The 12,685-nt window shown below is 39.8% G+C and overlaps 1 protein-coding gene across 12 annotated transcripts in view; it reads left to right on the top strand.

Annotated features, from left to right (window-relative positions):
- Positions 1–12,685, top strand: part of NEBL (nebulette) — a 159,794-nt gene that overhangs the window by 137,077 nt on the left and 10,032 nt on the right. For all 12 annotated transcript variants that reach the window (XM_025199731.1, XM_025199734.1, XM_025199733.1 and 9 more), the window contains one exon: positions 5,381–5,496. In XM_025199731.1, coding sequence (XP_025055516.1) covers positions 5,381–5,496 — 116 coding nt within the window. The remainder of the gene's footprint in view (positions 1–5,380; positions 5,497–12,685) is intronic.

The following is a 12,685-nucleotide window of genomic DNA, read 5'->3' as shown; positions in this document are numbered from 1 at the left end:
ACATCTTGATTTGTAATCCAGCCACATGTTAAATCAATTACTGGCATGATAAAACAAGGGATAAACCAAAAAGTTATTCCACAGAAAAATTGTAATAACTTTATGGCTGGTTCCTATCGGGCCATCAATTGAAATGTGACTAGGGGAGCCCTGTCAGCTGATCGAGGCTCCCAGCTTATCCTCTTGGATAAGATTGATTGAATTAAGGGTGATCACAGCTTTGGAAGCAAGTGGCAAATGAAATGGACTATTTTTTGGTTATTTTTCTGAGTTTATCTTAATTAAATTTAATTTGAGCTTGAATATTTTCAGTTAACCTATTCCAGTGAATCCTGCATAGGTGGACAAAAACAAGAGAGTTGAGCCTTGATGAGGCTTATAAACCATGTTTAAATGAGAGATGAATAGGCTCTCATCCTTTGAATTTTAACAACCTTGGCAATTGTGGTCATGACTCTCTACTGTCCCTTAAAAAGATGACTTGAGAAAGCTACAAAAAGTCATTTAAGTTGCACTTGGTTTTGAAAGAATCCCTTTCAGGCCCTCTACATGTGCAGGTAAAGGCAGAATTGGATCTAATGCATGATCCACACAATCACGCCTCCTGCCATGCCACGTGCATGGTAGAAGGCATGATTGTGGGATTATGCATTAGACCCAATTATACCGTAGTGCCAGTGTAGGGGGGAGCCTGATCCTGGGTTCCACCTGCATCTGCAAGAAGCAGGTTTCCATGATCCCCTGGCCTGGGGTTTTCACACTGGGCATGGAGGATCCCTGTGGGGGGTGAGTGGGGGGCAAGGGTGGCTCCCCATCTCTGTACACACTCCTGGGGGTGGGGGGCAGGGGGACACGTGCCCCCAAATCTGTTCCTGCTTTTTTGGTTCCCAAGTGATTTCTCAATTTAGAATGAATTAGTCCAAAGGAAGAAAATATTCTTTCTACACCTGCACAAGAAGCTACAGCTTTGAAAAGCTGGATTATCACTTCAATAGTCTCTGATGGATCCAGGTGCTTAAGTGACTTCTATCAATTCACTGGTGTGACTTTCTTTTAAACCTCATCAGAAAACATATATTTCTTGAATGTTTAACTCTTAGTCCTGAAATTTATTATATTTGGAATTATGGAGGGATAACTACTGGTGCCCATGTCATAGCCAGCTTCTCTCCAGCAGTTCAGGATTGACCCTGGTGCCAAATATTGAGAATATTGACAAGATGATGAACTGGAGATATTGCTTGATCCATTAATTTTTTTAATGCCTGTAATTTAACTCTGTCATTGTGTGTTTCTCTTTTTGAGGTCTCAGTTCCTTCCAAATTTCAACAGCATCAGCAATAAAACAGCAATTTCACTGCACTTTTTTCAAGGCTACAGTAATAGGCTTCAGGATAGTCACCCTACATTCTACATTTCTCTTTAGCCCAATGTTGAGAACTTTGGCTATGACAGTTCCATCTATTTTGTCATGATTTTGTTCACAAATTATCATATTAGGCCAGTTCTCAATATATTGGTCAAAACAGTCAATTACTGAGTTCCATCACATGTCTTATGGGAGAGCTAGTTTGGTTCCTTCTGCTTTCTTCAGAGCAGTTGCTGCAAAGGGTTGTCATGGAAGTATTTTGCAATTTCAATATTAGCCTTTTTTTCTGGAGCCCTGAAATCTTTGGCTAAGTGGTGCATCGAATGAGTGCTGCATTCATATGTTATTAGCTTGGGGCTTTCTTTACTTCTTGATTTATTCTCATCATTGATACATTTGCAGTATTGTTTGTGACAAAGCTTCATACTAGACGTTTGATTTTTTTCCCAAGTTTGTTATAGCTTTTGCTGCTACTTCTTGCATGTAGTCTGCTGTGCGTGCATTTCCTGATGTATCAATTGTTTTTGCAAGGTAGACAGTCTCTTCTTCTGTTGTCACAGAAGTACATATTACAGGAGCATTGTGGACATTGCCTCTCCCATCAAGACCCAAGTTAACAATTTTCCCCTCTAGACTTTTTGCACACTGTTCAATTTGTTTCTCATACATTTTATCTAGCAATCTGCCTGCTATATCTGCTCTGTTGGGTGGACTATATCCTGGTTGTAATAACCGAACCATGTCAATAAAGTATGTGTTCTCAACCATATGGAAAGGACAGTTTGTTGCATAAATGAAAACAAACCAAGCAATTTTTTCATCAATGAGGTAATTGATGTATTGCTGTAATCTGCAGGTTCTTATTACAGACTTGTGTATGGTTGTTCCTGGATGGAGATTTTTTTTCTTCTTTTTGCTGCAGGTGAATACTGTGTGACATGCATTTGGCTGGAACACCGGTATCATTAGCAGATAACTCTGAAACTGTAGACAGTGATGATGATGTTGACGATGGATAGTCAGAATCCTGTACATTAAGGGTGGATCCTCTTGAACAAAAGAAGTCAATGCAGTCACTACAGTACTGCTCATTTAGTATTACTCATTGCACTCAGTACTGCTTTAGAAGTGAAACTATAAAAAACAAAAAACAAAAACAAACAAAAAAAGCCTATTTCAGCCATCATTTTATATCACAACTGCATTAAAATATGATAGTTCCATACAGTAACAAATACATTTTTGCTCAAACATTTTAATGAAAATTCAAATAGTCCTGAAGTCCACCCAAAAGATATATACAGGGAAGACAGGGAGTCCTTAAGAAAGAAGTATGAAATAAGCAAGTTTACTAACCTGGAGATCCTGCATGTTCAGACATGTTCCATTCATCATCTTCAAAGTCTTCAAAGCAGCTTCCTCCTGAGAAGGAGCAATTCTCATGATATTGTTTCATTTGGGCAAGCACGCCTTGGATTTCTTTGTTGCACTATTTGCATTTTGCACACATGCCTCTCTTACTCAGAGGTAGAGGAACTTCATTAAAATATTCCCAAATAGGATCTCTCTTAAGGCCTGACAAGTCTGCTGCCATGATAGGTTTTTCCTTCTACCATACCATTCCCTCACTAGATCTCAAATCAATGGAGAGGCTATACTCAGAAACTTATCCTTCAAGGCTTCTGAAATATTCTTCTCAAAATGATTCTCTTTTGTTTCTACTGCCTCTCCTTCCTTGCATTTATCTCCAGGCTTCTTCTCTTGCCTAGATCTACTCCAACCCCAACAATCCTCTATTCATTTAACTTCTGGGAACTTTGTACATTTAGAGAGAAGTAAGGGTTTGAGTCTTCGTACACAAACTTGCAGAGAAACAATAGGGCTGATGGGTAGGTAATAAGGTCTCTTTCATCGCCATATATTGCTGTCAATGAGGATGTTGCCTCTGGAACACAAATCCACAGTATGAGAACTGAAACTAAACATCACAGAGATCATTGATGGGATCTTCTAGACCAGGGGTTGTCAACTAGGGGTATGTGTACCACCAGGGGTACTTGAGAAGGCCCTAGGGAGTATGCATGGGCAGGCGGGGACAGAGCACTGCCACGTAGCATCCTGTGCAAGCGCCACCCACCCAGGCACATGCGGAGGAAGCTCACATATGGCAGCTGCCACTGCTCTGGATCTGGCCACCCACCCTCCCCTCCCAGATCGGTGACCGGGGGTACACTGCTCCGCATCTGGCCACTGGGGGGTACAATGATACAAAAAGGTTGAAACCCCCTGTTCTAGACTGAGCACTGAGTCCCATTGGGTAGAGTGGTTTTCTTTAATTTTTAGTAATTTATAGAGGAGCTTCTGGGAACCCCATAAGATTGAGCCCCTAATATAGTCCATGGCCTTTTGTGACCTATTTATAAAACTTCTAAAATGGTTACATGAATATATTGTCTCAAATGCTATATAATTAAATTTATAATCCCTATTCCATGATTATATCTTTGAGCTTTAACACAAATTAAAACTATCTTTATATAGGTTTATTTTTTTAAAATAGCATGTTAAAAATAAAAAATATGATTAAATAAACAAAATCTGATTTAAATAAAAATCCAATTTTTTATTTAAAAAAATAATAATTGATTTTTATCCACCCTGTCTTTCATCAGATTTTGATACAATAAACTATACTACATTGTTGACTCGCCTTCAAGATCTTACAGGATTGGCAAAGTCCCAACTAATGACAGTAACAACAAGAACAAAAAAGGGTGTGGGAGAGAAGGGAGATGGTGAGAAGAGGATAATGGAAGGCTGAGGACAAGGAAAGGGGCAGAAATAAAGATTTGCAATTAATTAATTTTGATTAATCTCTGGTGTGGATATTGATAGTATCAGCATAAACTAATTGATCAAATTACATTCATAACTGCTAAACATTTTCATCAATCCCTATGCAATAGGCCTTCTTTGGTAATTAAACCTTTTCATACGCCTGCTGCTGCTGACCCCATACCCCTATCCTAAAGACTGACATGGAGCCAGGCAGCTCTGCCTTGCAGTGGCAGTGTACTGCTTCCCATCCTGCTTCATCATTACTCCCAGTCTCTTTGCTGTATCCCTGATGGCATATCATGGAACCCCAGGGTTCTACAGAACACAGTTTGAAAACTGCTGCTTTGGCTATAAATGAAGGTGCTTAATACTATTATTAAGAATGAATCGTTTAAACAGTTTTACTAAAATATTTCAAATGTATTTTAGTGTTCAGTTTTATAATGATTATTTTTTAAATTAAAAAATCATAGGAACTCTGTGTCAGGATATTCTTCCCTACAGTCTCATCTTAGGATAGTTTCAAAGTCCCAAATTAACTAAATAATTAAGAATCTCTTAATGTTGCTGTATCCAATGTGCTCGAGTTCCTTGAGGTCTTTTAAGCCTTTTTGCTTGCCATCTTCCTTTCAGTTACGTGATGCTAACCCAGTGGTTCTCAACCATTTTAGACTTAAGACACCCCTCCATGACTTCTATGAATTGAGAGCCACACTGTTTGAAAAACGAATATATTTATTACAGTATTTATCTCTTTGCAGTGGGGCCAGGCAGGATCAAGCCTAGCCTGCACTTATCTGCGTATCTCCTCATACCTGACTCATCTCTTCACACATGGTAGCACCTTTCAAAGGATTTTCCCAGCACCCCAGGGTGCTATAGCACTCTGGTTGAGAATCACTGTACTAACCAATGTTCTGCTGCAGTTTGATTTTCACTTAACTTACACAAAGCTTGTTTTCGATATGTATGTTGTTTAAAAAAATTCTATACTGATTTTAATCACCTGTCTTTTGGAATATGAATCCCCATTTGCATTGCAGATTCCTAGTCAGGAGACCAATCTACAGCTACCAGCAACTGCTAAGAGAAGTTGCATCAAAGGCTTGACATGGGAATAATGGAATAATTTTAACTGTTGTGGTAATGTTTCCTTATTTCTTTAATACACAGCCCCTGTGCTTCCTGGGGCATATCAGCAAAGTCAGTCACAAGGGTATGGATACATGCACCAGACCAGTATGTCATCGATGAGGTCATTGCATTCCCAGCCACATTCAGCAGGCCTGGTGAGTACTGCTATAAATGAATCATTACCTGAGCCAGTGTCAGAGTCCTGTAAAAGTAAATGCATTGATACCCTCGCAGTCCAGAGTTGGGAATCTTTAGAAATAATCATTCTACTGGATCCTTCCAGGTTGTTCTTGTTTTAGAATTCAATAAATACTTCACTTGGTGTTTTTAGAGACTTCTAAATGTGAGTAACATACAAAAAGGATTAGTTGTAGCAACAGATTTTATCTCAAACACTGAATGAGGGGAATTTAGGTGTGTGCTCCAAAAAGCAAATAAAATAGCTTTATCATTCATAGACTTAAAAAGGTAGAAAATATTGATCTAGCATTTTTTTCCAATGAGGTTTTCATTTCATTTCTTGTTTGTTTTGTTTTTTTAACCCATTTGGCCAATAGACCTAAGGAACTTTAAGATAATCCGTAGTTCCTTCAAGTTTTCTTTTACATTCTTGGCATTTAAACCTTCCCTTTTCAGTAGGTATAGCTAGACACAGCATTTGATACTTAAGAAGTCTGACAAAAATAAAATTTGGGTTTTGTGTATTTTCTTTTTTGGACTTTCCTTATTCTTTTAACATTCTTCCACTGTTGTTTAATATTTCCTATAGTAATAGTGCTTAGGGGTGGAACAGAAACCACATGTTTTTTACCTTAGAAATACCAAGAGGGTCAGCCGTTGTGTCCTCATGCTTTGCCCAGAGACTTTTATAGGATAGTTCTGAGGCTGTATAATTGTTAGCTCTGATTCTCTAATTAGACATAGAGCTGTGGAATTGTTAATGAAACTGGTGATAAAATGAAATCTTAGTTTCAAAAAAAGTTATGAGTTTTCAGAAGTTTTTGCTAAAACCCCAAAAGTTTTTTGTAGAACTGAAATCCCATAATGTTTTATTTTGGAAACACTAATGCCCCTGACAGCTGTTACATTTTAAGACACAATTAACAGATTAATCATACCTTAAATAGTAAGCTGGCCACACGTTAAAGTCCATCTAAAGCATGGTAGAGTTAACAAGCTACAAAGTTATTCCTGTTTTGTGTTGTTATAAAAATGTTGTGGCTTGCTTGTATCTTGCCTAAAATTGAATGTGTAGCCAGTTGGGGCTAGCTCATGACAGATTCCAACACTCATTCCCAAGACACAACTGTCCTGGCAGCCTAATCCCAGGGACTCCATGCACAATGACCTTTAAAACCTTGTGGGCCACCCAGCTGGATGGCACACAGAGTTTTAACACAGCCCCAGCTCACAGGGAGCCAGGGCTTGGGCTGTGGCAGCCCAATTGCAGGGTTCCCTGTGAGTTGGGGCTCAGTTAAAACCCCAACTGGGGTTTCATACAGGCCTGTATGGGCCTGGGGATGTGACTGCAGCCAGCTTCAGGTTCTTGTTCATTCCCCAGCCCCAACTGATAATCAACTGATTGTCAGCACTTGGGTTAAAACTTACTGATGATGATTCTGAGCTCCCCCTGCACTGACAAGTAATGTGCAATAGAGATCTAGCCCCCAGCCCCAAAATTGCATGCCCTGCCATGCAGGTATGGCATGGCAGGAGGTGTGACTGTTGGGATCGTGGCTTAGATTCCCATTGTGCTTTAAACTGAATGTCCATCAGGGGCCTAAAGCATTCCTGGTATAGAAATGTCTTGCTATTTTTAAAGTGAAATAACTAACTAGGGGAACAAGAATCCTGCCTGAAATCTGCCTTCATAAGGCAAGAACACCCCAATAGAAAAATAGACTATCTTTGAAAGAGCCATCCAAATACTTCACAATAACCTGCTACAATACAAAAAAGAAACCCTGCTGTAACCACACACACTTAGTGGTCACGTACCACCCCACACTGGAACCAATTAGAAGGATCATCAAACAATTACAGCATAATACAGCAATTACAGTCCCTCAAGATGAAGATTCAGTCCTTCAGATGGTGCAGTCTTACAGTAAATAGGGAAGTTATTGGTGTGTCCGTAGATGGCTGAGGAGGCCTATCTGAATTCCACATGTTTGACTGTATACATGGCGAATAGTTCCAGGAGGAAGGAGTGGATCCTGGTGATGTCAGACTACAGCTCTCTCCCTTTGTCTCTCTTGTCTATCTGCTTCCATAGTTAGTTGAGTTTGCTTAAAATGTTCTTGTTGTACATTATGGTGTCCTTGGGGATGACTCAAGTCTCCCAGGTATTGCTGTTAATATCACATTTCTTCAGACTGGCCTTCAAGTCATCTTTGAATCTCTTCTTTTGCCTACCTCTAGAGTGGTGACAATTGGTGATTTGGGAGTATCTGACCTGATTTAGGAGTTGGTTGTCAGGCATCCTTATGACATGTCCTATCCAATGGAGCTAGTGCCATACAAATATGGCTTCAATGATGGTGGTGGTTTTTGCTTGAGCCAGAACACTAGCATTCATTCTTCTGTCCTTCCAGTTGATATATAAGATTTTTTGAAGATGTCACTGATGGTAACATTCAAAAGATTTTAAGTGTTTGTGATACGTCATCCAAGTTTCACACCCATGCAACAGGGTAGAGATGACAACAAGGTGATAGAAGTTTGGTTTGGGTCCTGATGTCATGACACAATTTTGGAGACATCAGGGTGCAACACTGGTAGATTTTATCTGGTGTTGAATAGTGTTGTCTATGTATACTTTTTTGGAAAGGTGGGTATCCAGGTAGGGGAAATGATTAACATTCTCCAAGGACTGACCTGTAATTTAAAGGTGTGGAGGAGTAGCTGGTTGGTTTGGGGTGGATTGGTAAAGTATCTTGGTTTTTGTTAAATTGACAGTTCAGGCATTTCATATACTTCACAGAAGCAATCAAGAGTGACCTGGAGCTCTTCAGCTGAGTGAGGACACATGACACAAACATTAGTATACTGAAGATCAATAATAGAGGTGTTGGTTATCTTGGATTTCAAAGGTAATTGGTTGGTTGATATTAAAGAGGTTCCCATCCATGCAATATTTGATGCTGACTCCTGGTAGAAGTCTGTCAGCAATGAGTTGTGGAATAACTGAATTGATGGAAAAGAGTGTTAGTGCAATCACATGTCTTCGCTTGACTTCAGTTCTGATAGTGAAGGGTTCAGTTTCCAGTTTGTGTCGTGTCATCATGAAGATGTTTGGTAATGGTAACAAACTTTGGCAGGAATATGCACCTCATCAGAATCGTCCATAGGACCTCTGTTGATTGAATCAAGGCTTTAGTCATGTCATTGAAGGCTCATGGTACTTCTGCAGCTGTCTAGCAACGAAGATCATATCTGCTGTGCTTCTGAATGGTCTGAAATCATATTGGGATGTGGCTAGAATCTCAGTGAGAAAAGTGAAGCTATAGAGGAGAATGAAGGCAAAGATCTTGCCACCTATGGATAGGAGTACAATATCATATTTGCTGCGATCTAATCCATCTCTTTTCTTGAATATGGTCATGATTTTGGCATCTCTCAAGTCGCTGGGTATCTGTTCCCATTTCCAGATTTTCATAATAATGATGTGTAGTTGGTGAGGGAGCTTTTTCCATCTTGCTTGTAAATTTCAACTGGTATTCCATCAGGGTCACATGCTTTGTTGTTATTCTTCTGCTTAATGGCTTTCGCACGTTCTTGATAAATTGGTGGATCTGTAAGGTAGTTCTTAGTGGGGTGTTGTGAAATGGCTTTGATGTTATTCTCTTTGATATTAGCATCTCAGTTTAGGTACTCTTGAAAGTGGCTCATTCCAGTATCAGGTGGTAGTGGAGTTGCATCTAAGGAGTGTTGCTCCATCCTTGGAGCTGAGAGGGATGGCTCCTGGTATGGTTGGCCCATATATAGCTTTGGTTATACTAAAGAAACTATGCATGTCATGGCTATCCGCAGACTTTTGAATCTCTTGCTTTGTCCTCCCACCACTTGTTACTTTGCTCTCAATTTTTTCTCTGGGCCTCAGCTTTGATGTGGCGATGACTATCTTGCTGCTTTTTGGAATTGATGTATTCTATGAAGCTTTGAAGACTCTTCTTTTTCAGTCAATGAGAGCTTGTATTTCCCTATCATAATCATCAAACCAGTCATGATGTTTCTTTCCGGAGAAGCTTAGAGAATCTTCATATTCCTCATGGATGCCTTTGTTCAGACTCTCTAATTAACCAATGGTGTCGAATCAAAAGGGAGATCAGGGAGTTTATCACTGAGTTACTGCTGGAGCTCATTGCTTGTAGCAGGCTCTTTCAAGTGCTCAATATTGAATCTCTTTCTTGGTAGTTTCTTTTGTTTGCATCATTTTGGGGCAACACAAATGGATATGATGGAACATATCAAATATTGATGATGAAATGCTGATGATCAAATGTTGTTCATGAGATCTTCCATTTGTTGCATTGGCGAAATAAGGGGGTTATGAGATTCTGTTCGGAGCACTAGGTTGGAAAAAGAATTCCATTTGATTTTACTTTCTCCACTTCTTCCTTTCCATGTGTTCCTTTTCATAACTCTCTGCTTAGTCTAGTATAAAAATTACCGTATCTTTTTTGTGTACAGATGACACGACTTGGTTTAAAATGTCATTCTTTTTTTGTTTCGTTATGTACATTAAGGGTTGGTTCATAGTCACTGATGACTATTACTTGTTGTCTGTTAGTCAGTAGAAGACAACAGGTCATGAGATGCTTGTTGATGCCAACTGGACATTCTATCATCTGAGTAATAATCTTGGCATTGACAGCAAAACCAATGCCGTGTATGTGTTTGTCTTTTTTTTGGCTTTTCCTTTCCAAAAGAAGGTGTAGCCACCACCATGCTCTGTGAGTTGTCCCTCTCCTGTGCACATGGTCTCACTATGTGCAGCAATATTAGTATCAAATGGTGCAAGTTCTCTGGCCACAAGTGCCATCCTTTGCTCCAGTCAGTCACTGTTAGTGTTGCCCATTAAGGTGTAAATGTTCCAGGTTGCAAACTTGATGGCTTGATTTGGACCACAGATAGAGTGATCCCACTGCAGTCTACTGGGTTTTCCATTCAGGTGAAATGAGACAGGCTATATTTAAGGCACCTTTTCTATCATGCTTCCAAGGTGAGGTAAGCAGAGTGGATCCTAAATAGGCCTTCTCAGTCATGATTGCAGCTGTCAAAATACACATCTGTCTCAGTTCCAACTACAAAAAGACCATCATTACCTCTGTATAGGTCTGTGACTAAGGCCTTCCAGTAGATACTAGCACCTGCCCCTGTTGCCATAGGACTTGCTATTTGGAAGGAGGATGCCTGCATGTGTGTTCTTTTAACATGGGGATGCAATTGCATATCAGAAACTGCACAATACTTTGTGGGAAGAAAACCTAGACTACAAGTTTTTTATTTTGCTTTAGCCCTCATGTACCTTTGCAACCATTGTGACGTATTCTTGTTTCATCCACCTGCCTTGCTGGTGAGGACTTTTATCTTCATTTTTGGATTGCTGTTAGTCTGGAAACCTCACTCTCACCCTTGTTGTTATGAGTGGTTACTGGGAGTAGAAAACTCCAGACAGCATCACTCTTGAGGTAATTTGTAGCACAGAAGCCTCTCCACCTGACCTTGCCCAACTCATCATCAGAAGCAAATTCCCCACTGTTCAACAGGTATCAAATGGGACATAGCCTTGCAAAATGCAAAACCTGTCAACTCATCTCCACTGCTACAACACTCAACACCTCTCATGATGAACCCATCTGAATCTATGAATCTGATACATGCCTTTTCCTTGTCCTTGCATTCAAAAGTTTGCCTAATTTGGTTGCAAGCATGTAGTTGGTCCAATAAAAGATATCACCCACAAAAATCATTGCCTGTCACAGCTACAGCATCACTCCAATGGCACCAAAACATGGAAGATATCTGAATCAGCTGCTTATAATGGAAAATCCACAATGCAAAGAAAAAAGAAGCCAGCCTACACAGCAACATCTTTCTAAGCTTCTGCAACAAACATAACATCACCCCAAGGAGACTCGTCTTCTGCAACCTTCTAGCAATGCACACAACTCCATATATGCAACACAGCTATGCAGGAGGACTGTAGAAAAGCTGAGAAATGATTATCTGATCTATACCAAAAGGGATCAACTTAAACAGGGATACCTGTTCTTGTCTCTGTATCTCCAAAAGGATCTTGTGTGCGGTTCTGGTCTCTGCATTTCCAAATAGATGCAGTAGAATTGGAAAAGATAAAGAGAAGGAACACCAGAATGATCAGGGGTATGGAGCAGTTTCCATACCTGGAAAAACTAAAAAGGCTTGGACTCTTCAGTTTGAAAAGGAGAAGGCTGAGGGGGGATATGGTAGAGGTCTATAAAATCATGAAGAGTGTGGAAAAAGTGAACAGGAATTGTTAATTACAAAGTAATTAGAATACCAGAATACTAGAACTAGGAGGCACCAACTAAAATGAGTAGGAGACAGGTTTAAAACTAACAAGATAAAGGTATTTTTTATAGTGCACATAGTTAATTTGTGCAGTTCATTGACACAGGAGCTGGTTGAGGCAGATAGCATAGCCAGGTTCAAAAAGAAACTAGATAAATTCCTGGATGAAAGATCAAAAGGGTTGGAGATGTTTTCTTTTTCATCTCTAAACCAATAATGGTAGATTCCTGGGTGGGTAATGAATAGATCACTCTAGATATATCCGGTTCAATGCTCCCCCTCTATAGCATCCAGTCCCAAAATCCAACAGTGAAATAGTAATAAAACCAGCAGACAAAGGTGGAGCTATAGCCATCCTCAGTTGTCAAGACCACATTAATAAGGCAAACAGACAAGTCTCTGACACCAACTACTATAAAGAATTTGAAGAGGACCCTGCAGCAGTATTCACTCTAGAACTGGAAAATATTATCATATCCTTTCCGATCCAGTTTTATGAAAACTACTTCCACTAATTTACAACTCTCTTACCCCAGGAACTTGCTATAGCTCCCAAAGATTCACAAACAAGGAAACCCTGGGAGACTCATATCCAATTGTGGCACCCTCACTGTAGAGCTATTGGGATTCATATAAACTATCCTGAAACCACTTCTCACCCAAAGAGCAAGTTTTCAACAGGATACAACATGCTTCCTCAACAAAATCCAAAACATCAACCACCTCCCTGATAAGAAGGCCAGACTTGCAACAATGGATGTCACCATTCTGTGCACTAATATCCCACAT

Source organism: Alligator sinensis, unplaced genomic scaffold (genome assembly GCF_000455745.1).
Source record: "Alligator sinensis unplaced genomic scaffold, ASM45574v1 scaffold221_1, whole genome shotgun sequence".
In the NCBI taxonomy this organism is placed as follows: domain Eukaryota; kingdom Metazoa; phylum Chordata; order Crocodylia; family Alligatoridae; genus Alligator; species Alligator sinensis.
This window is presented reverse-complemented; position numbering and strand designations above follow the sequence as displayed.